Genomic DNA, 25,623 nt, shown 5'->3' with positions numbered 1-25,623 from the left:
AGAGGCTTCCTTCTGGGACGGCAGCCATGCAGACCAATTTGATGCAGTGTGCGGCGTATGGTCTGAGCACTGACAGGCTGACCACCCCCCCCCCCCCCCATTCAACCTCTGCCGCAATGCTGGCAGCATTCATACATCTATTTCCCAAAGACAACCACCTGGATACAATGCTGAGCATGTGCACTCAACCTCTATGGTCGACCATGGCGAGGCCTGTTCTGAGTGGAACCTGTCCTGGTAAACCGATGCATGGTCTTGGCCACTGTGCATTATCTTTTTAGAAGAGGCTTCCTTCTGGGACGGCAGCCATGCAGACCAATTTGATGCAGTGTGCGGCGTATGGTCTGAGCACTGACAGGCTGACCACCCCCCCCCCCCCCATTCAACCTCTGCCGCAATGCTGGCAGCATTCATACATCTATTTCCCAAAGACAACCACCTGGATACAATGCTGAGCACGTGCACTCAACCTCTATGGTCGACCATGGCGAGGCCTGTTCTGAGTGGAACCTGTCCTGGTAAACCGATGCATGGTCTTGGCCACTGTGCTGCAGCTCAGTTTCAGGGTCTTGGCAATCTTCTTCTAGCCTAGGCCATCTTTACTGGTTCTCAACTGCTCTCCTCAGGACCCACCAACAGGCCAGATTTTCAAGTATTGCCTTAGGGAGATGCAGACTAGAATACTGCAATCACTGAGCAGCAAATGATATCACCTGTGATGTATTTCAGTTATCTTGCAAACCTTGCCTGTTGGTGGGTACTGAGGACAGAAGTTGAGACCCACTGATGTAGAGCAACAATTCTTCTTTTTTTTTTTTTTTTTCAGATCCAGCAACCCCCTTTGATTTGCTCTACAGGAGGGAAGCCACTTGGCACAGCACCTGTAAGACTGCGTCTATTAGTGTAGTAGCTCTGGACTACCACAGTGATTTATAGCTTCCACAGAGGCTTATCAGGCATCGCATATGCATACTTGCATTGTGCCAAGCTGGCCCAATATAAATTTGCAAATTCGATCATTCCTGGAGTTTAGCCTTAATGGTGATCTTATAGCTACAGCCCTGTTTGCTTTGCGGTGAATGCAACGGAAAGGATATGGTCTATGACTGAGAACAGTACATGTGCAATACCCAATTGCTGGCCACTAGGAGGATGAAGAAGTTTCCTGGCCCTATGTAGGTCACAGAAGCGAGAATTCCATATTCACCTCATCCAAGGTCTTGATGATGGTCAGTAAATGAAGAAATGCTTGAAGGGAACACATGGGTAGAGTTTTAGAAGTAATTTCAGATATAGTTTGAATAACAGTACAGTTAATCTTTTAATTTTATGATCGTCCCAATGGGTAATAATGTGTAATTATGCCTTTCTAACTGATCTGTATAAGGTGCCTGTACCAAAGGATAAAAGTTGTTGGCACCCTTTTTGCTCTACTGTACAATTTTTAAATATGGTTGTATCCACTTTTGTGTTATAGCAGGCTTAAATATCCGAGAAAAAAAAGTGGTTACATCCACACAAGTTTTATCTGGACCAACCAATAGACTGCCTCCATATAGTGAATCCTATACCTACAGTGCTTTGAAAAAGTATTCATTCCCCTTGAAATCTTGCACATTTTATCGGGTTACAACCAAAAACATAAATGTATTTTATTGGGATTTTAGGTGATAGACCAACACGAAGTGGCAAAACATTGTGAAGTGGAAGGGAAACGATAAATGGTTTTCAAATTTTTTTACAAATATGTGAAAAGTGTGATGTGCATTTGTTTTCAGCCCCCCTGAGTCAATACTTTGTAGAACCCCCTTTCGCTGCAATTACAGCTGTAAGTCTTTTTTGGGGAAGTCTCTACCAGCTTTGCACATCTAAAGAGTGACATTTTTGCACATAGTTCTTTGCAAAATAGCTCAAGCTCTTTCAGATTGGATGAAGAGCGTCTGTGAACAGCAATTTTCAAGTCTCTCCACAGATTCTTAATTGGATTTAATGTCTGAACATTGACCGGGCCATTCTAACACATGAATATGCTTTGATATAAACCAGGGATCCTCAAACTTCGGCCCTCCAGCTGTTGTGGAACTACACAACCCATGAGGCATTGTAAAACTATGGGATTCACAGACATGACTAGGCATGATCGGACTTGAAGTTCCTGAGCAACTGGAGGGCCATAGTTTGAAGACCACTGATCTAAACCATTCCATTGTAGCTCTGGCTGTTTATTTAGGGTCATTGTCCTGCTGGAAGGTGAACCTCCTCTAAAGTCTTTTGCAGTAAGATTGCCCTGTAGTTGGCGCTATCCATCTTCCCATCAATTCTGACCAGCTTCCCTGTCACTGCTGAAGAAATGCATTCTCACAACCTGATGCTTCCACCACCATGTTTCACGGTGGGGATAGTGTGTTCAGGGTGATGTGCAGTGTTAGTTTTCCATCACACGCAGTGTTTTTTGCTTTTAGGCCAAAAAGTTCAATTTTAGTCTCATCTGACCAGAACACCTTCTTCCACATGTTTGCTGTGTCCCCCACATGCCTTCTCGCAAACTGGGCTTCCTATCGTTTTTCTTTCAAAAATGGCTTTCTTCTTGCCACTCTTCCATAAAGACCAGATTTGTGGTGTGCACGACTAATAATTGTCCTGTGGACATTTACTCCCACCTGAGCTGTGGATTTCTGCAGCTCCTCCGGAATTGCCATGGACCTCTTGGCTGCTTCTGTGACAGCCATGTCTTGGTAGATTTGCAGTTGTGCCTTACCCTTTCCATTTTCAGATGATGGATTGAACATTGTTCCGTGAGATGTTCAAAGCTTGGGAACTAAGGTTCTCTAACAAATCTCTAAAGGCTTCAAAGAACACCTGTATTTAAACTTTATTAAGAATAAATTACACACAGGTGGACTATATTAATTTGGTGACTTCTGAAAGCAAATGGTCCCACTAGATTTTAGTTGGGGGGTATTAGAGTAAAGGGGGCTGAATACAAATGCACGCCACACTTTTCAGATATTGATTTGTAAAAAAAAAATGTTGAAAACCATTTTTCATTTTCCTTCCACTTCACAATTATGTGCCATTTCGTGTTGGTTTATCACATAAAATCCCAATAAAATATTTTTTTTACATGACAAAATGTGAAAAGTTTCAAGGGGGTATATATACTTTAAGGCACTGTACAGTTGATCTAGGTGAAGGCAAAAAAATCCCCATTAAACATGGTCCAATTTGCTCCAGTGGAGGAAACAAAATTCCTTTCTGATCGTCTGAAGGCAAGAAGAGATACTCTGGATCAACCGTCTTTAAATAGGTGTCCTATATCAGTGAATTAAAAAACCACTTGGCATAGGTAAATTCTTATTATGCTTAGTGCTGTATTGTGTCCTTTGCCCGGAGCTCTCCTTTTACAGTTGCATGAGAGATGGCTTTATAATGTGTCACCAGCCTGAACTCTGCATTGTAAGTGTCTGAGGAAGGTCTTTGTGTTTATAATATCCTTGTACTACCCAGTGATGAGAGCAGAGTTGTTTCATGGGATTAGAGCAATTACTACAGATTAGTAGCGGCTTATGTCTATTTATTTCGTGGTTTTTTTTTTTTTTTTTTTTTTGTTTTTTTTTTTTTTTTTGGGTAGGGGGGAGAATCTTGGAGAAAATCAAGAGAATTTTTTTTGTATATTGCATTTCCCCCCTCAATATTGTAAATGTGCCCTGCTGCCATAACATCTAGCTACTCTACTCATCTGGCGTGTCAGTAGCTTTAAAGGCGTATGGGGAGAATGATGGCACCAAAGATGTAGTGTTAAGTCTAGTAAAATCTTTTTCTATATCGTACAGCCTTGGTCCTCAACCCTGGCCTACAGGGCCCACTAACAGGCCAGATTTTCAAGATAACTGAAATACGTCCCAGGTGATGTAATTTGCTGCTCAGTGATTGCAGTACTCTAGTCTGCATCTCCCCAAGGTAATACCTAAAATCTGGCCTGTTAGTGGGCCCTGTAGGCCAGGGTTGAGGACCACTGTCGTACAGAACACCGGTCTTGAGTCATAACTGGTTGAATGCTGCACACCCTTACCAAAGCTTGAACACTCTCATATAATCCACCAGGAAAGCCTCAGTATTTTGCTAGTGTCCTTGGGTGATGGGCATATTTCTCTGGGTGGAGACTAGTGAATGAATGTAGGAACATTTGAAGAAACAGTAGGAGATATCTTTAAAGTGAAAGTAAACCCTCCTCTAGTTTTCAGCCAAGGAAGTTGCCATCTTGGCCTCTGTTTAATCTTTAACTTCCATGATGCTGCACATGTGATCAGGTATGACACCAACAATTAGATGGTTTGACAGTTTGATTGAGAGCACGACCAATGTGACGGTAACGTTCCCGTAAGTAACTGTTTTGAAACTGTTAAATCGATGGGTTTACTGCCGCTTTAAGCTGCACCAAGCCACTACAGGTCCATTGCTGTAGTCCAGTTGCAAGGGAGCCCTGTCATTGAGGGTCTCCTCTCTGTAAGGGGAGGGTATGTGCGTGCCCAAGGTGGGTGAAGAAGTCCTGCTTTGTGTACCTGGATTGGGTGCTGACCAATTAAATACAGATGCTTTGCCCTTCACATTGCTCCTGCTTCGGGTCTGGATCACAGATGCACATCCCAATTTTTCCTTCCTCCGCATAAGCTTTATCTGCACTTTGTGGTGGAGGATCATGCTCAACAGTTAATGGGCCTTCCCTTGAGGCTGATTTCACCTACAAGTCTTCACAAAGGATCTTGGCATCGGTGCTGGCCCTTTTGTGCTCCCAAGGGATTCCCATTCTGGACTATCTAGATGACCTCTTTCTGTGGGAGAAGTCCAGAGGTCTGTAGAACTTTGGTTGGATTCTCAATCTCCAGAAGTCACTTCTGGAGCCGTCTCAGTTCCTGGAGTACCTGGGTCTAGTTCTATACACAGCCCAGGAAACTATTTACTACTTAAGGTTCTCTATTTGGGCACAGGCTCAGAAGCTCTGGTCCATGGCGAGCCCCTCTGTTTTTTTTTTTTTCCTCTATTTTTTCACCATTATGGTTTATTATCTTTCATCATCTTTCACCCTTCGGCACTCATATTTTTCTGGCATTCACAGGCGCATTTCTTCATGGCTACTTTCCCTCTGGAATGGGTACTATCTCCCCATATATGTGTCACCCTAGTATTCCAATACTTCCATTGTAACATATTACCCATTACACATTTTATTTTATATAGTAATCCCCTGGGATCTATCCATGTGACATCCTCGCCACCCATGAATTGGGGCCATTTATATATCCCTTTGGAATGTCCACTTGGAGTGCCATACTGGCCGCAGACGAGGCCACCACAGCTTCCGATTAAGACTTCATGCCCACCTGGATAACTGTCCACAACATTTTACCTCACCCTAATGACTCCACTGTTAAGTGGGATTTGGGATGCACCCGCTCCTGATGAAGTGGAATAGATCCACGATACGCGTCAAGCTTACCAATGTGCATCCTTCAAACATCCAAAACTTTACTACTTGGATTCTATACATGGCAATAACCATTATTATACTTGATGATATGGATCAGTAAATTGCTTTTTTGTACTTATGATTCTACTGTTTATCTGCCAACCGTTCTCACACACCTCATACAAAGTCCCGCCCTTTTCCCCCCCTTCCCGTTGTTCTTGTCAGTAACATTTAGCAAATTGGCTACATAATACTAATGTCTAGTTTATGGATCTTAGATTCTATATTATACATTATACTCATTATTACCTTTTTTACCCAATATGCCGTTTGCTTTATATCTGGTACTAACCATGTTTCTCCCCTCCCCCTTTATATATCCACACAATTAGGGATGGAGGCACATATTTCCTGAAGGACAATGCCTCATATAAAGTCCCAACTTTTTAATTCAATTTTGTTTTTGTTTTTTGTTTTGTTTTTTGTCTTTGATATCCTCCTATGGAGAGGCGGAGATGGGTCCGCTGACACCCATCTGTCATCCGATCCGACAAGCTCCGCTTAAAAAAAAAAATGGCTGGCGATACGTTCGCCATCCGTCCAGCAGATGGGATCAGATGAAAACGGACATGCTGTCCTTTTTTCATCTGATCTCCCCATAGAGGAGAGCGGGACTCTGACATGTCCGTGTCTGCACAGTGAGCAGAGACGGACCTGTCATCCACCTGCTCAGCGGGGATTAATGGAGTGCCTAAGGCTCTAACTTGGTCCTCTGTCCTCACATCTATCGGGTGGGTGTTCAAGCTTCTGCTGATACCAGATTTGGCCGCAAGGTAGTCATTTTTGAGCTTTTGTTTTGAGGGCCTTTTGGCAGGTTATTTTCCAGGTTACCCTCCGCTCATTTTACTCCTTTACGACATCCCACCCATTCTAATTTAAGACTAGTGCCCTATACTGTATGATAAAGAAAATTGGATTTACCTGTAAAATCCTTTTCTTGGAGTACAGTACAGAACACAGGACTATGGTCCCAACATTGCTTGCTACAAAACAGAGACTTCTTTCTTTCTTTCTTTCTTTCTTTTTTTCTTTCTTTCTTTCTTTTTTTTTCTTTCTTTCTTTTTTTTTTTTTTTTTTTGTGGCTTTGCCAGTGTCTAATCACCTGCCAATGTTGGATATAACTCATCTGTCATGATTCAAGGCCTATGCCATGTACTCAAGAGAAGGATTTTTGATGTACAGAAAAATTCAATTTCAAAACACAAGATTTCTGCTTGCAGAGAAATGATGATAAAAAACAGTTTTAAGATCTTTGCAAGGGTTAATAGGAACCTCTGACATTGGAAGAGCTTTTTATTGCCTACTTCCTAGGCATAACCCTGTTCATACAGGAAGATCACCTTGTTTATAAGCCCTGGGATTTCTTTCCCCTTGAAACTTTATTTTCCTTATTTTTATTCATTATAAGAGATTGTTTCCTCTTGGCAGGGACGCAGGTGACCTAATAACTTTCCACTGAAGCTCTACCGTTTTTTAAAAAGAGCATCAACATGGTGTGCAATCCGTAAAAAAAACTTCTAAAAGAGAATATGCAAATGTGTATAGCCCAGAAAACCCCGGCACAATGTCATACAGATGGGTGTTTCCCTGAGTCAACGTTGTGGCTCTAGGCACTGGCAAATCCTTGGTAACAAAGTCGTTTTCATATACTGTATTTGTAAACCTTTTTATTTCTCTTTTGTTCATTGACGAACACAGCTCCTGATCTTCATAACCATTGGGATATACTGCCCCCTACAGGAGTAGGACACTAGGCCGAAAGAACCTGGTTCCCCCTTTGGGCAGTCCCAGGGGGTATACTCCCTCTCCCTGCTATAGGTACTCCAGTTTTTTTTTTTTTTTCTGCCTAGTCCGGAATAAGGACCTAGTTCCTTGCTGGGATCTCTGGTCCTGGCAAATTTTTTTTTTTTTTTTAGTTAGAAATTTTTTTTTTTTTTTTCTGTGAGATCTACAATCAACTGCCGGACTGGGCGACGGCCTGGATAATCTAGATCCAGTGGTCACCCCAGTCTGGCTCGCGAGCGCGTGCAGACCTCAGCTCCACGCTAGGTCGGCCGCGACACAGCGCCACTGGACAGAGGCTGGCCTGCAAGTTAAACGCCTTGTGAGGTCACATATGACCAGGTCTTGCAGCGTTTCTCCTGGCTGACAGCGACCATTTAGATCGCAAGGGGTTCTGTCTGGAGCGGTGCCTGCCTGGTTCATAGTATGGTGAGTAGCTGCCCCTCTCCCCTTAGTGGGTTTTGGGGTGTACGTGGGCCCCTCTTTGGGATGGTCTGACCCCCAGCTTCCCCTCAGGCAGCCCCCTGTTCATCTGTACCCCCACCCCCATCCTCCCCCCTCCTCTGCTCTTATACTGGGGCTGTGTGGGTGGTCTGGTCCATCTCCTGGGGTGGGGGGCAGAGTGCCAGGCTGGCAATGAGGGCTGGGGGGGTGCACCGCTGGTGACTGGACGATCAGCTGTTCGGGGGGCGGTTGTACCTGGTGGGGACTCCTGCCAGGGCCCCTTCCTGCCTAGATTTTTCCATGAGGCCTAGGGATCCCTCCTGATGCTGCCATTTTACTGTAGCCTGTGTATTGCATGGCGGCCATGTTTGTGTAGTCCGGTGGCCATTTTGCGGTGATTTGCCATTAAAAATAGCAACAGCCATGACAGTGGAGCCCTGTGGGTGGCGATTTCAGTGGTGGGAGCCTCTCTTCATCCCCTTGTGCTGACTCCTGGATCTTTTCACTTCCTGATTGCAGCATCTGCATGGTTATCCTGGTGGCTGCAGGTGCCTGTTTCTGCTGGGTGGGGAGTCTGGTGGGGTGTTGTGTTTTAAAGAAATGAAATCATTCACCTTATTAAAATAAATAAGGCACATTTTTTTGAAGGTAAAAAAGGTGCATTTATTTTATTTTATGGAAGCCTGTAAAGGTTCCATGTTGGGACCCTTCCTTTTTTATATATTTTACAAACGATATAGGGTCTGGGAAAAAAGTACCATTTCAGTCTTTGCAGGAGACACCAAGCTATGCAGTGAAATAACGTCCTTACAGGATGTCTCCATTTTACAAGCCAACTTCAATACACTCTTTAGTAGGGCAACTATGTGGCAAATGAGGTTTAATGTTGATGAATGTAAAGTTAAGCACTTGGGGGCTAAGAATATGCATGCATCATGCATACTAGGAGAACAGCTGGGGAAATTAATGATGGCGAAGGACCTGGGTGTTCTGGTAGATCTTAAGCATTATATAGTAGTGCACCTAAATGAAAATTCTGCTATTATCTATCTTCTGCCTTCCTTTTTTCTTTTGGCAAAGCGTCAATAACCCTATTTTCGGCCAATAATTTTTGGCTGCAAATTATATGGGGGCATCCCTATTTAATAGCATGCAATGCTAAGCTGCGGTTTCTAAAGCAAGCAAAATCCTTTCTTGTATTGAGAGGTATGGACTTCGGTGCGAAAGAGACTTCATTTTGCCCCTGTACAAATCCATTAGGAAGTCCTCATCTGGATTATGCAGTTCAGTTTTGGGCACCAGTTTGAAAAAGGGATATGGGGAACTAGAGAAAGTGCAGAGAAGAGCAACCAAACTAATAAGAGGCATGGAGGAGCCCAGCTATGAGGAAACTGAATTTGTTCTCTCTGGAGAAGAGGAGATTGCAAGGGGGAAATGATGTAGTGCACCTAAATGAAAATTCTGCTATTATCTATCTTCTGCCTTCCTTTTTTCTTTTGGCAAAGCGTCAATAACCCTATTTTCGGCCAATCATTTTTGGCTGCAAATTATATGGGGGCATCCCTATTTAATAGCATGCAATGCTAAGCTGCGGTTTCTAAAGCAAGCAAAATCCTTTCTTGTATTGAGAGGTATGGACTTCGGTGCGAAAGAGACTTCATTTTGCCCCTGTACAAATCCATTAGGAAGTCCTCATCTGGATTATGCAGTTCAGTTTTGGGCACCAGTTCGAAAAAGGGATATGGGGAACTAGAGAAAGTGCAGAGAAGAGCAACCAAACTAATAAGAGGCATGGAGGAGCCCAGCTATGAGGAAACTGAATTTGTTCTCTCTGGAGAAGAGGAGATTGCAAGGGGGAAATGATCAACATGTATAAACAGTAAAAGCTGTGAAAATGTGGAATAGACCCCCCCTCAAGTGGTTTTGGCCAGCTCAGTAGAATAGATTGTGTAAAGAAAGGCCTTGATTATTTTCTAAATTCACATGATATAACTGGATACTAATATTTATTTATAAGTGAAGTTGATCCAGGGAATATACGATTGCCTCTTGGGGGATCAGGAAGGGATCCCACCCCCCAAAGGAGCAAGTTTGGATCATGCTTTTTGTGTTTGTTTTTTGGCCTTCCTCTGGATCAACTATGTGAATAAAGGTTTGTAGATCCCCACTTCCTCCTATTGGTTGAACTGGATGAACTTGAGTCTTTCTTCAACAGGAATAACTATGTAACTAAATAAAGCATTGTACCTGCAATCAGCAGATCATAGGTGCAATGCAGACTCAGTGTATCTCTCTGCTCGTACAGGCAGCCAGTTACACAATGACAGGAAGACTCCATGAACTACCTAGAGCACTCACTAGCGCCCTGGTAGTTCATTAAAAACTTCAAGCTGTCAGCCACAAAGGCTGTCAGTACTTGTAGTTCATTCATCAGATCTCTGTGAATGACTGACATGGCCATGCGGGTGGTTCAAACTGTAACGGCAGGTGGAAGATCCCCAGCCTGCTGTCGCAATGAGGTGGATGGGATCACCAAGAGGCTGCAGGAGTGGGAACAGGTTACATGTTCCACCCTAAAAACAGTTGGAACACTTAAAATGTTCCCAAAGGTAAACTTCTCCTTTAAGGAAAGATACAAAAAAATGTAGGTATTGAGTTTCAGGGATCGACTAATTTTGCATGTTTGAAAGCAACCAAGCTTGAAATGTAAACCCAATTGTGAAAAGTATTTTACTTTTTATGTATACTTCTTCTGTCTTTAAAACAAAATATTAAATATATTTCCCTGTTTTTTTGTTTTTAAGCTCTTGATGAGCCTAAATTGCAGGTAAAAGACCCCTCCTTTTGCACAGTAAAACATGTAAACCAAGACCAGAAGAACACAGAAGATTCCCGTGGTTGGATATAACCATAATCATGGCCCAATCAAAGGCCAGCGGATCCTATTATGCCCTCACTGCCATCGGTGTAGGGCTGTTGGTGCTCGGCGTAGTGATGGCCGTATGGAACCTGGTCCCAGGATTTGGCAGCAATGAAAATCCTAACTCATCCCAAGGGAATAGCAGCAAGCCAGAAACCCAAGGTGAAATCAATCTCAAGAGTAAGACGTTCACTGTAGCCTACGTCTTAGTGGGTTCAGGTATAGCGCTTCTTCTTTTGGCAATCTGCTTGAGCATACGCAGCAAACAGAAACGGCGCCCAAGCATGGACAACGCACACGTCGTCCCGCAGCAAGTGACCATTCCCCGGGGTAATGATGAGAGGTAAGTAAATGTCAACCTAGAAAACCGGTATGACCAATCCTTTTATTCTCCCAAACAAAAGAATAATACGTTGATGAGCAACAAAAATGTCTTTACTTGAGCTTGGAAGCAAGCTCTGCTGAAGTCACCTATTTTTACAGAAGTATTGTTAACCAGTTACACCTCAGGGTGTGAGTAGAAGATCATCCCTGCAACTCATCCGTAATGATTACTTAGCAATGTTCTTGCTGCAACTGCCAAATGACACACGTGAGCAAAGATATGACAATACTGCTTCCTAGTCCATCCCCCAGCTCTGTCGTGTCACGTTTCTGGCAGCTTTTCATTCTTTGATGTTGTCCTTTTTAAAGACTCTGTAGCTAAATCAAAAATGGCAAAAAAAGTTGTAGGGGGTGAAGTGTAGCCACTTAGGGATTCCAACTAATCCTGTTCCTGCAGCAGCCTCAAGAGCAGCCTTTTTCAACCAGTGTGCCCAGGCACCCTGGGGCGCCTTGAGGTTTCTTCAGGGGTGTCTTGGCAAAATTCCTAAAAATTGCCCAAAAATTGTATACAAGCTGGTGTTTAGTTACACAAAGCCACAGGTTTTCATTGTGCACCATTACAACCTTCTAGCTGCTAGCGTCCTAACGACCAATGACATCAGCTGATGTCAGTCGCCTGCACACTATCCTTGTTTGACCCTCCCCTGCCCCTCTCCATCAGCTTCGGGGTCACATTAGCTGAGTGATTGATAAAAACTAAGGGAGAAGAGAAACATTGGAATATTTACCAATGTGCAAAAGTGTATTTGCTTTGAAGAATACATCACTTATAACGTTGGGTGTCCTACTTGGACTTGTGGATGTTGCTGCATCATGTAAAACTATTAGAATAGTTTTTACATTTTAGAAAGGTGCCTCGAGAATGTCCATAATTTTTTAAAAGGGTGCCTTGAGATTGTCCATATGTTTTTAAAGGGTGCCTTGACTGAAAAAAGGTTGATAAACACTGCTCTAGAGCACGGTGTAATAGCCAATTTCTTGGATGTTCTGTTCTGGCAGGCAAAGCTCTAGAACTCATAGTGCTGAAGCTTGTCCTTCTGCCCCTGCCTCCTGATCGGTTCTAATGGCCATTGAGGCTGCCCATCATAGCATAGGGCCAGTGGAAATGCGGGGTGTATTTTCTTGTGATCAACCAGGGTTCTGTGAAACCCTAGGCAGGTGTTTGCAATTGTTTAAAAACAAAGCCAGTATACTGCCCTTCAGAATTTAGGAGGGCAAATGGCCCACTATGGCCAGTGGGAGTAAAAAAGGCCCTGGGCTTGGTGGTCAGTGGGAATGGGAAAACAAAAATTCTATAGTGCCTGTGGTTAGTGGGAGGAGAAATATTGCCCCATCATTGGTATAGGTGGAAGGAATGGTGCCCCATCACTGGAAGGACTAGTGCTCGGTCATTGATATTAGTGGGAGGAATAGTGTCCCATCATTGGGGTCGTTGGAAGGGACAGTTCCCCATTGTTGTCAGTGGCAGGAATAGTGCTACATCTTTGTTAGCAGAAGGAATAGTGTACCAACGTTTACATTAGTGGAAGACAATATGGCCCATTGTTGTCAGTGGAAGGAATGGTGCCCCATCATTTATCACTGGAAGGACTAGTGCTCGGTCAGTGATATTAGTGGGAGAAATAGTGTCCCATCATTGGGGTCGTTGGGAGGGACAGATCCCCATTGTTGTCAGTGGCAGGAATAGTGCTACATCTTTGATGTCAGCAGAAGGAATAGTGTTCCAACGTTTACATTAGTGGAAGACAATATGGCCCATCGTTTGTCAGTGGAAGGAATAGGGTCCCACTGTTGTCAATGAGAGGAATTATGCCCACTGTTGGTGTCGGTGTAAAGAATGGTGCCCCACTTCATTGGTGTCAATAGGGGGAAATAATGCCTTATATCAATGAAAGGAACAGTGCGCAAAAGGCCAAATAAAGGCAAGCAAAAGGCCCTCAGGCCACAGTTTGGAAACCACTACTCTAGGGTACCTTCAAAAGCTGCTAGGGGTTCTTCCCTGGACTAATGAGCCCAGGGCACCTTGCCTCTTTTCCATTCTATTTAAAATATCTCTGCTGGCACTACATGGTAATTAGAAAATTCTGCCGATTTTTTTTTTTTTTTTAACATAACAGATATAAAGAAAACCTAATTGTTGTGCAGACTGCTTTAGAAAACGATCTCGTAGTAGTAAATGCTGGAGTCCATGTGGGCCCTGAGGCAGAAAAATCACCCTGGCCCTCTGGTTCAAAATGCACAAAATAAGTGAATTGCGACTGGTGCTGAAAACATGGAATAATGTGGCATGCAATGCTGGCAAATTTTATAACCCAATGGCAGTATATAATTTATACTCGGGCCACTCTTCCCCCTTCCCTCCCCCCCCCCCCCGACATTCTAAATAGATTTATCCATAAATGATCATTTTTATTGAACATTTTTATTGAAAAGGAATGATTTGCAGGTGGAGTGCATAAACTCTTGTGTAAGTTAGCGTTGCAGATTTTGTAGTTCAGATGCCACAGATCATGTTGGAATACGAATTCCTGAGGGATCTTGATCAGCAGGTGATGACACATCCTGAGAATGTTCTCTCTCTACCCTTATTGGGCATCACTCTTAATGCTGTATCTGCATGTAGAGGCTTGTATGGGAACTGGCATTACAGCATTGCATGAGAGATCAGCCTCTTGAGCTCATGAACATGTGTTTTGAAGGGTAAAATGACAGCTAGAGAATATTGAATGTCAGCCTTAATTAAACTACACCCATTCTGTATAAATAGTTAAACTACACTGGAAATAATGGGTATGCAGCAGCAGGTTTCATGTACACTGCAGCCAATTAGCATTTTTATAAGATCGCTTTCATGTTGTAAAGTTATCCTTTAAATGACCCCCTGCCCCCAATGTCAAATACTACCCATGGGAAACTATGTAGGCAGTGCAAGAAATGCTTGTTTGCCTTTTGGGCCACACAAGGTGGACCTGTCAGGACCTTGGATCGATGAGTAGAAGACCTTTGAAGTGGCGTAGTATAGCAGACTTCTCCTTTTTAAGTGATGCCTTGGCACCCTTCTTCCCACTCACTTCCTTCCCCCAAGGGGGAACCCCCTGGCCCATGCTTGAAGCCTTTGTGGTTCCTTGTGAGACACCGTCAGGGTGGGCCCATCAAGATCTAAGATGAGCCGGCATAAGACTTTGGAGGTGGTGCAGAACAGCATAGTTATCCTTTTTAAAGTGGTAAAGTACAGTCAAATGCTGAAGCCCAACTCCAGGAAACTTGAAATTCTCATTTACATCTGGAGGCATTTAAAAGTAGATTCCTTGCAAAAAGGCAGCACATTTTTGTGTGATTTACGTACGGGTTACCGCACTGCACCTGGTGTGAACAGGCCCTAAAACGTAGATGGTGAGGCAGAGTTCATTGGTCTGTAGGTTGTAAATCTTCTACCCCCAAATTCCCCCCCATCCAAGCATAAATCCCTCCCCCACTGCTCCCATATCTCCCCTCCTAGCACAAACCCCCCTCCTCCCAAATCTCACCTCCTAGCGTAAACCCCCTCCTCCCAAATCTCACCTCCTAGCGCAAACCCGGTCTTTCTCTTATCGACAGGAGTAGGAACAGCAGCACAGAGGAGGAGAGAGCCAGGAGTAGGAACAGCAGCACAGAGGAGGAGAGAGCCAGGAGGTGTGGGTGGTGCTCTCCCATTACCCTAACCCCCCCCCCCACCTCCTAAATCTCACCTCCTAGCGTAAGCCCCCTCCTCCCAAATCTCTCCTCCTAGCGTAAGCCCCCTCCTCCCAAATCTCACCTCCTAGCGCAAACCCGGTCTTTCTCTCATCGACAGGAGTAGGAACAGCAGCACAGAGGAGGAGAGAGCCAGGAGGTGTGGGTGGTGCTCTCCCATTACCCCAACCCCCCCCCCCTCACCTCCTAAATCTCACCTCCTAGCGTAAGCCCCCTCCTCCCAAATCTCACCTCCTAGCGCAAACCCGGTCTTTCTCTCATCGACAGGAGTAGGAACAGCAGCACAGAGGAGGAGAGAGCCAGGAGGTGTGGGTGGTGCTCTCCCATTACTCCAACCCCCCCCCCCCCCTCACCTCCTAAATCTCACCTCCTAGCGTAAGCCCCTCCTCCCAAATCTCACCTCCTAGCTTAAGCCCCCTCCTCCCAAATCTCACCTCCTAGCGTAAGCCCCCTCCTTCCAAGTCTCACCTCCTAGTGTAAGCCAGGAGGTGTGGACAGTGCTCTCCCATTACCCCAACCCCCCACCCCTAAAAGCTCCTCTCCCTCCTGTCTGTATAGTTGAGTTAACACAGGATTAGTCTCAGATCCAAATGCACAGGGGTTAAATATTGCCCCCCCCCCCTCAAATATCCCCAATTTCTGCTTCTGGGACAGAAGCAGTGTGGGGAGGAGATAGGGCCTGTACAGTCAAATCCTGAAGCGTGATCCGGTGTTAACTCCCCTATACAGATAGAGGAAGGGGGCAAAGCCTGCACCTCCTCCCAAGCTCCCCCTTCCTCCCTGCTGCTATCTGTACCAAAGTCGGCAACCCAAAAAGCTGTGCGGGCCACCCTACATGTCCTTGGCAACTGATGATGTAATTGGTTGGTTGGCATGACACATGCAGCTGACCCGCACAGCAGAGGTGCGGGGCTGTGCTCTCCCCCATCTCTCTGTATACACAGGATCGCTCAAATCGGACTGTATAGAGTTGAGAAACGCTGATCTAGACCAATGCAGAGAACGTAGCCTTGCATTGGGGGTGGGGACACCAAGAGACAGTCCACTGCTGGAACATAGGGGAACACCATGGGAGCAGAGGATTGGGTAAGTAAGTCTTTCACTCTCCCCTAGACAAAATGAGCAGTTAACCCTTGCAGTACAGGTGCAGTCCCTCTGCAAGGTAATTTTTTTTTGAGTTACCAGAGTTGGGCTTTAACATAAAGTGTTAACAGTCTTGCTCGGGAGAATAAAGAAAGGATAATGGGCCTAAGTAATTTTTCTAGAACAAAAAGCTGCTCTGGGTTTTCTAATGTGCTGACTAGGCACTGAAAAGCTGAGGTATTTAGTCAGGTGGTCTCTACTGAACCCTGGTCCTCTTCTTTAGCAGAAAAATCTCCAAAATATAGTTCACTTCTCCTGCGCTCAAGTGCAATAATGGGAAGAAAGAGGAAAGTTTCCAAAAAATTTGGACGGGTATGACTAAAGGTCTTGCTGCCACCTCAGGACCAAGGGTATCCGATACAAACTGGAAAAAGATAACAAAAAATGGGGCGCACCGACCTAGTGCATTGCCACTAAAAACATTTATTAAAATAGTAAAATGCATAAAATATACTCACAAAAATGGTGAGAAAATACACACATATATCGACGGTTAATAAATCAATGAAACAGTCTCCAAGGTAGCCCGGCACTGCGTAAAGCTGGATGGCATGGAGCTGCTGTGGCTAGGGTGATGCGTTTCGAGGGCGGACCCCCTTCCTCAGAGCCAAAACCTGCTGGCTCTGAGGAAGGGGGTCCGCCCTCGAAACACGTCAGCCTAGCCACAGCAGCTCCATGCGGTTCGCTGCATGCCATCCAGCTTTACGCAGTGCCGGGCTACCTTGGAGACTGTTTCATTGATTTATTGATCTGTCGATATATATGTGTGTATTTTCACACCATTTTTGTGAGTATTTTATGCATTTTACTATTAATGTTTTTAGTGGTAATGCACTAGGTCAGTGCGCCCCTCACCATTTTTTGTTACCCCTCCCCTTTAGCCGAACAGACCTAAGCAAACACCTAGGTTCCTGGTCACATCACCAGCATAGGAGGGCTGATATGGCCTCTTCCTTGGTCACAGCTCACACTGAGTGCTTCTCCTACGGAAGAGGCCTGGTAAGGACAAATCATGACGGATCTTGTTCCTCCCAGTTCCCTGAACTCCCTTTTCAGGTCTCAGCTAGGTTATGGGCACTCCTGATCCTCCAGGCAGAGGATTATGAGAGGAAGCTAAAAAGTGTTTCAATTTCGTGCCGCAATTCCAGGAAGGGAAGGCAAGGTCAAGGCAACCAGACATTGTTGTGGCACATTCTGTACCTCGCAGTCGCTAGTGATAAACTGTAGGGGAAAAGATAGTGCCATGGCTGTAGACAAATCTAACCTTGGCACATGGGGAGACCTTTTTCTAGAATAGCCCAAAAAAATGTTCTATTTAGAAAAAGTGATTCGAGGAAAGCTCTTCTTTCTTACAGCCTGCATTCGAGGTCATATGAATTATGAAATGTTCAGTTCAAAAGGGTCACCTTTTAAGACTTAAAACCCACAACTGTAAAATCGGTCTGTATATGCAGTAAAGCATGCTTGTATACTCACTGTGTAACCTAAGGGGTTAATCCTCTGCATTGTGTAAAAAGACTGTTTGATCCTGTCTTCTCTGATCCCCCCCACCCCCTCCTTCCACTGTCCCCAATCCATCTGCTGATAGTATACAGAGCTTTGGAGTCACTCTGCACATGCTCAGTTTGGTGTGTATTGCTAGAGCATATTTTTTTTGTTTTTTTGGGAGGGTGCATGTGATCAGCACAGGGCCAATCAGCACTGTCCAGACAGAGGGGTCAGGGGCCCTGCAGCCTCATAGGACAGTCAAAAGAGAATGAAAACTTCTCCGCCTACAAGCTTTAACCAGACACTGATAGAAGTCACAAGACTGCTATATAATGCTGATGAAAAAAGGTATTTAGTTTATATTTACTATAATAATCGCATTTCCATGTTCTGTGTACTGTGGGAGACCAGATATAGTGAATACAGGCTCCTGGGATTAGTAACACTTTAACCACTTCTGGACTGGAAGATTTTCCCCCTTAATGACCAGGCCGTATTTTGCGATTCGGCACTGCGTTACTTTAATGGACAAATGCGCGGTCGTGCAAAGCTTTACCCAAATAAATTGATGTCCTTCTTTTTTTTTTTTTTGCACTTTAAATAAAAAGAGCGACAATTGTGGGGGGAAAAATTTTTTTTTCACTTTCTGCTATAGAACATTCCCAGAAAAATTTAAAAATCAAAAAGTTTTTAACATTTTAGGCCAATTTTGTTTTCTGCTACATATTTTTGGTAAAAAAAATCGCAATAAGCTTATTTTGATTGGTTTGAGCAAAGGTTATCGTGTCTACTATCTACGGGAAAGATATTTATGTCATTCTTGTTGTTGTTTTTTTTTTTTTTTTTATTAGTAATGGCGGCGATCTGCGATTTTTAGCAGGACTGCGACATGGCGGTGGACAGATTGGATCCCTAACTGACATTTTTGAGACTTTTGGGGGAGACCAGTGACATTACTACACTAATCAGTGCTAAAACTATGCACTGTTACTGTAATAATGCCATTGGCAGGGAAGGGGGTTAACACTGGGTGATCAACGGGTTAAATGTGAGCCTAGGGGAGTGATTCTAACTGTGGGGGGCGTGGCTTGTGAAATAAGAGACCTGTGTTCCTATATAGAAGGATCACCGGAGCTCTGTGATCATTCCAGAGAGAATAACGGTCAGCTGCGTTTACAACAGCTGCCCATCCTTCTCTCTCAGCAGGGAGCGATCGCGGGTGTCAGGCGGCAATCTGAGCTGCCTGCCATGTGCATCGGAGTCCCAGCTGCCGAGTGGGGGCGGGAGCGTGACGCTGCCGGTGTGCGCTCGCCCCCTAGCTGCAGGTGCGCGACTGACGTAGGTCTATGTCGACTTGCGCGGGAGGGCCGTACTGCTGCAGTAAAAAGGCAGCGGGCGGTCGGCAACCGGTTAATAGGGGTGTGGTTATTTGCCATTTCCCCACTGGGGCAATCCGTTCAGTCAGTACCAGGACAACGTCCTCTAGAACCTAGGGCGAACATGCCAAACTGAACCCCCCAAGATGTATGAGCGCTGTGTGTGTCAGCAAAAATCCCCCTCAAAAAAACCTAAGCACCAAGGGTAGGAGGGCACGATCCGATCCTGGAAATGATGTACCTCGCCGTGGCGGTGCTAAACAGGAAGAAAACCGATTACCCCATGGAAACCAGGTAAATCAAGACGTTAAAAATGTGTGGTTAAAGCGGAGCTCCACCCAAAAGGGGAAGCTCTGCTTGTTTGCCCCCTCCACCCCCACTGCTTTCACATTTGGCACCTTTCGGGGGGGGGGGAGCAGGTACTCAGTGGAGAACTCAGACAGAAGTTTACCCCCCTCCCGCTTCCCCTGCCATCGAGACCTTTTACAAAGCGCAACGCGCTTTGCACATGTGCAGTAGGGAGCTGGCTGTGAAACCGCAAGGTGGCAGCACCTGAGAGCCCCTTGATGCCTGGACAGGTAAGGGTCATAATAATAAGCCAACAGCTACAGTATAGGTAGCTGCTGACTTAATTTTTTTTCTGAAGGAGCCTGGAGCTCCTCCTTGAAGCCATATTTTTAGCTTCCATCACCCCCCTCCCCCAAAACTCCCTGCACCCTAAAGCTGCAATAGCAGTGAATGGGGGTGTTTATATTCTGCGGTCTGGATGCTTTGCTTTGCACCCGTGACAAAATATCAAGCCACTGAGGAAGCTTAGCAACCGCATGCAATGCACACCGGTGCGGCTGAGGCAGGTTTGTTCAGCAAAAATGGGGTTAAAACGGGTAGTGAAGAGATGTTATATCCCCACCACCTGCCAGTCTCCTCTGAAAAGCAATTAAGATGTGGATCACTTTTCAGAGGAGTGGTGGGTTTAGACGCACATTTAACCGCTTGCCAACCGCCGCACAACTATTTATTGCGGCAGTCAGCCCCTCACAGGCAGAGCGACGTAGTACTATGTCGCTAGCCTGTGAGGGTCTAGGGAGCGAGCGCGTGCCCCCGGAGGCGCGCTCCCGCGCGGTCAAGGACCCCCCCATGCGTGTGACCGGCGGACCTGATGTCCGCCGGTCACTCGGCGATCGTCGGTGCAGAGGGAGAAAGACAGGCGGATGATGTAAACAAGCCGCCTGTCATTCTCCCCGGTGTACAAACAGTGATTATACGGTTCTACTATGTTGGACCGTTGATCACTGTTCCTACACCTCAAGCCACAGCCAATCACAGTTAGAATCACGCCCCTAGGGACACACAACCCCTCCCTCTCAAAGTTAACCCCTTCACTGCCAGTGTAACTTTGCAGTAACAGTGCATATGTATAGCACTGACTACTGTAGAAATGTCACTGGTAACCCCAAAAGTGTCAATGTCAGTCAAGGGTCCAATCTGTCCGCCGCAATGTCGCAGTACCGCAAAAAAATCGCAGATCGCCACCATTATGCGTTAAAAAAAAACAACAAAAATTACAATCTTTCCTTTTGTTAGTAAACGCAATAACTTTTGCGCAAACCAATCAAAATACGCTTTTTGCGTTTTTTTTTTTTTTTTTACCAAACATATGTAGCATAAAACAAATTGGCCGAAAATGTTAAATTTTGATTTTTACATTTTTTTGGAGGGGAATTTCATATAAAAAAATGTGAGAAATATTGTTATTTTTGCAAAATTGACGCTCTTTTTTTTTGTTTATAGCGCATGATCAAAAAATCGCACAGGTGATTAAATGCCACCAAAAGAAAGCTCTGTTTGTGGGAAAAAAAGGACGTCAAATTCGTTTAGGTACAGCGTCGCACGACCGCGCAATTGTCCTTTAAATTCACGCAGTGCCGAATCGCAAAATAGGCCCTGGTCAGGAAGGGGGTAAAATCTTCTGGGGCTTAAGTGGTTAAACCTAGCCTGATTGGAAGATGGAAACGTGTTGTGGACGCCTTAATGCTGGCGATACACATCAGGATGTTCCAGCAATCTGAAATGCTTAGAAATGTAAAAAATTGGACCCACTTCCACCACCGATCTATTTATATTTTATATTTGGAATCCTGAGATTGTTTCAGAATTCGTTGGATGAGTTCAGTCTTTTTTTTTTTTTTTTTTTTTTTTTTTGATTAAATGTGTTGAAAGTGGTCAGGATTTCTTAAAAACAGAGCCCTGGGAATGCTGATAACTTAAAAAAATTCTCCGCCGTCGATCTGAGATTGCATTCTTGGCAGTTTCAGTACTTTCCAATGAATTGCCACAAGAATTTCACAGTTGAGTCTTTCTTGAAGGATAGAAGTCAAGTACGTCAGCAGAGGCGAATGTCAGCATATCCCATTACCGCAGAGGCGATCGGTCATTCTCCCGCTTATTTCGTATTTCTGTGATGGCTTTGTCTATTGGAGGAGGCCGGGAGCTGTGCTGTTTGTGAAATTAAAGTGAAGAGCTGGATTAGATAATGACAGGCCAACCATTGATTGTCTCTACCTGTAAAAAGCTTTTTGTGACAAAGTATGTGTCCATTGCTCAGGACTGCTCTGCACTGTGCTGATATGGAGAGCGAGGAGCTACAATATTCTAGACACTGCAGTCTTTTGTGTGACACGCGGTGCCCTCTGCTGTCCAAAGTGATAAATGACCAGGAAATGGTAGCTATTCGGGTACAAATCCAGAATTAATTTAGAATTTTTTTTTTTTTTAAAGGTAAATGTCAATAGTAATTTGGTCATTTTTGTATTATAAGCCCGTTGACCTCTACGTGTTGCAGCAACGCACATTACATGCCGTGCCATTCATTTTGAATGGCACCCCAAAGCATCATAGTGCCTTGTGCAGCTCCTCCACTTGCAGCTCCTTGATTTGGGCTGCCCTAACATGACACATGTCAACGCAATGCACAATTGTATATGAGCCCTCGGACATGATTGAGTTTATGCATACTCTAGAGGCAGTTGTTGCCAGCTTCTGAGTCAAGGGGGCCTAAAATGCAACCTCTGACCTACAAAGAGTTGCACATAATGTTCAATGTATGAAATGCTTAAGAGGACTACCAGATTGCAGACCTAATAAAGGAAATGAGGGTGAGAGAGTGTGGACATGCCACATTGTTGGCTGAGGATGTGCTGTAGAAGACAATACGAAACTGGGAACAGGTTATATGAGGCTAATAGAGATCAATACTATTGGCCTATTAAATGTTCCCCCTAAAGACTGCTGAATTTCGAGGGCCACATGTCCTATAACAAAGGGCCGCATATTGCTCTCGGGCCACAGGTTGGGTAGCAGGGCCCAATCAGGGCAATCGCATTTTAATGCTGGCTCATTCATTTCAATAGGCTGCCCTGAACACATGAAATGTGTAAGAAAAAAAAAAGGTGGAGGCACTATTTTAAAATTGTGCCGCACTAAACCACATGGTACTGCGGTGCATCTGCCACCCACCTTTCACGGGTAGTTCCTCAGTGAGGGAAATGAAGGATCCTTCTCCAGACCAGGACTTCAGAACAGTGGCCTTCAGCAAAATCCTTTTAGTAAACCAGCTCCAGGCCCTCAGCTCCATAGTAAACCACATCCAGAAACACCTTTTGGACCTTGCTTAGACTAGTGGTTGAGGGGGGGGGGGAGAGATGTTGAAAATGTGTGGTTAAAGCAGAGCTCCACCCAAAAGGGGAAGCCCCGCTTGTTTGCCTCCTCCACCCCCCACCGGTGCCACATTTGGCACCTTTCGGGGGAGCAGGTACCTGGGTTTGACAGGTAACCCTCTCCCTTTCCTGGCTAACTTCGCCGTGGCGAACTCAGATGGAAGTTTACCTCCACCTTCCCCTGCAGGCCCTCAGTTCCATACCTGCTGAAGCCCAGACTGCAATTTCTTGTCTCAGTATAGCTGCCTTCCGGGGACAGCAGCCCCAGGAAAACTGGAACCCTCCCTGGAGAGGAAAGAACACTCTGGAAAGGCCCCTCAAACATTTATCACCTCCCCAGCCACCTTCTGGATGCCCCTCCTTCCAGGGATCAGCTGAAGCATGGGGACTATTCAGAACTGGGTATCTAACTCTCCCAGCCCTATATTCTGGAAGTTTCTTCTAGAAGCAGGTAAGAAAAATAAACTACCCAGCCTTAGAAACCCTCGCCAGACTGGGGGCCCCCGAGCCAGGCCACAGCTCCGTGTCCATTCAGACACAGGGCCTGCTTATCCCCTCACCCTCTCTCTCTCTCCTGAGTTTAATTGATAGCTGCGGGAGCCAATGGCCCCACTGTTGTGTCTCAGCCAATCAGGAGAGAGTGAGTCTCGGACAGCCGAGGGACTCGTGGACAACGCTGGATAGAGATGGGGCTCAGGTGAGTATTAGGGGGTGTGGGGGGGGGGGGTGGGTGCTGCTGCACACAGAAGGCTTTTTATCTTGATGCATAGAATGCATTAAGATAAAAAAAACTTCTGACTTTACAACTCCTTTTAAATACCACCAAAACAAAAGCTTTATCAGTCTCAAAAAAAAATAAAAATGATAGATACGGTGTAGCATGACCGTGCAATTGTCATTCAAAGTGCGACAGAGCTGAAAGCTGGCCTGGTCAATAGGGGTGGGGGGTAAAAGTGCCTAGTAAGCAAGTAAAATCAAATCAAGAAGCTCTCACACTACAAAGTTATTGGTCCAATGTACATCAGATTGTAATGTTTGGTCATGCTGGCTCCTCTTTACACAATGTGTACACTGATTTCCCCAAGCTCTCATTCTACTGATTCTATAAAATAACCCAAGAACCGAATTGTTGTACTAATGCGCTCTCTATTCCGTGCAGCCATGAAGAACCCGATTCCCCGGGGTATTCCGCCCCTAGCTACGAGGAAGTGATGAGACTGGAATATGAACCTCGACAATTGGCAGACGCTGACAGAGACCAGAGAATGAGCATTACCCTTCCATCCTACGAGTCCCTGAACGAACTCGACGACGAAATGCCAACTAGGCCCAATGCCGGCTCAGCGAAACCAGAGCAACCACAAAGGACAAATTCACGGTCGGGGAAAGAGAAAAAACCTTTGAACGTTCGGAGGATCAAATCTGACAAACTTCACCTGAAGGAATTCAGACTTAACCTGTCCGGTCGTAGCAACCTGGCCGACACTCAGAAGATCGAACCCATCACGCCACCGCCGCAATATGAAGATCAACAGATCGGGGCTCAACAGCCGGTCTAGACTTTGTTGCTGTGAAGAGGAATAGTTTGTAGTTTATCATTTTTGAGACTATTTTTTATATTGGTATTTTTTGTGATATTGACTTACTTTCTTTTTTTTTTTCTAATGGGGCATTGCCTAAATGTGTTCTAGGTTGTGATGGACAGGGCCACTCACTGACAATACTGCTGTAAGTTTAGTAAATTGCCCTTTACTTCTAGGAAATATTCCATTATCCCAGGTACAAGTGATCCATCGTGAGGTAATTTTCTTTTTTCTGAGGACCTCTAAGGCCAATACTTTATACAGGAGCTAATACAGGAATCATTACCTCATACAGGAGCTATTACTTCACACAGGGCCCACAAGTAAAAACAAAACTAAAAATGGCGGACGGCCTGATTACGTGACCTGAATGGAGTCATTCTATAAGGATGTCTTAGTTTGCAGGCTTTCTGCTATTTCCTGGCGACTGACATTACTGGCAACTCCCAGTTCTGTGTTCACATGAATTTTACCTCAGAAAACAAAATGGCTCCTCAGCTGTCAGTCACACCTCAGGGCAGCCAATTTGGGTATCATTTGGAGACCGAAATATTCATGAGGAGACTATATTAATGAATGAGGAGACTATATTAATGAATGAGGAGACTATATTAATGAAAAGGCCCATTAGAACCCACCTGCACTCTATATAACCTTTGCATGCTGGTGTGCGTTGTATAGTTAATGCACTGGTATTTTTTTTCTTTTTACCCCGGATTCACACTGCTGCGTTGAGACGCTGCATGTAATTCCCCCTCCGTTGGGGAGATTTACCCTCACTTTCTGTCCCATAGAGAAGTGAGAGGAAATCCTTGCAAATATAGGGAATTTTTTGGGGACCCCCAGGCCTCCAGAACTAGTGTCCCCCATAGAAAGATTTCCCCCTCTATTTTCTGGGGAGAACCTAAAATTGATGATTCTCTTACTTATAACATTCAATGATGGTAAACGGGACCAATAGAGAGGGTGAATCTTCCTAATGGGGGGCATGGACAGCAATAAAAACTGACAGAGGTTCTAATCCCTCGCCACTCTATCCAAAAAGAAAAAAAAAGAAGTTTTGCCTTTTAGTTTATATTTTAATATACTTCCTGTAATCGGTTCTCATGGACAGAGTGCGAAGTAGATGTGGTGCCGAATCCGCTGTGATTTTGCACCGCATCTAGTGTGAACTAAGGGTTAGTTCACCTTTTTACCAAAAAAATGCTAATGCAGATAAGGGGCGTCTGTAGATAAAAAACAAACTCTGCAGTCCTGACTAAAGTTGAATAATGCCCTTGCTATAGGTGTAGGCCATCTGCATACCTCGTGAAGCGGCAGCCTGACTGGAAAACTCCTAGGATGCCAAGACATTCCCAGCAGTTATGGTTCACCATCACAGGATTGAGCTCTCAAACGCTGAGCTCACAGCTACTACATCATGGGAAAGGGCGAGCATGTGAGAGAAGTTGAATCTGAGAAAAACTCACTCCTGTGATGATTGAAGTGAACATTCTAGGAGTTTTCCAGTCAGGCTTCATGAGGTACA

General features: G+C 44.9%; 1 protein-coding gene across 1 annotated transcript; it reads left to right on the top strand.

Moving 5' to 3' along the window:
- The first annotated feature begins 10,602 nt into the window (after positions 1 to 10,602).
- Positions 10,603 to 24,220, top strand: TMEM51 (transmembrane protein 51). The gene is made up of 2 exons (XM_082273362.1): positions 10,603 to 11,016; positions 23,672 to 24,220. The coding sequence occupies exons 1-2, from the start codon at positions 10,670 to 10,672 to the stop codon at positions 24,069 to 24,071; spliced, it is 747 nt and encodes a 248-aa protein (XP_082129488.1). The 5' UTR covers positions 10,603 to 10,669; the 3' UTR covers positions 24,072 to 24,220.
- The last annotated feature ends 1,403 nt before the right edge of the window (positions 24,221 to 25,623 follow it).

The sequence above is a fragment of the Pelophylax lessonae genome (assembly GCF_965119305.1).
Source record: "Pelophylax lessonae genome assembly, chromosome: 12".
In the NCBI taxonomy this organism is placed as follows: Eukaryota; Metazoa; Chordata; class Amphibia; order Anura; family Ranidae; genus Pelophylax; species Pelophylax lessonae.
The sequence above is the reverse complement of the archived record's forward strand: the minus strand, read 5'-3'. Positions and strand labels throughout refer to the sequence as shown.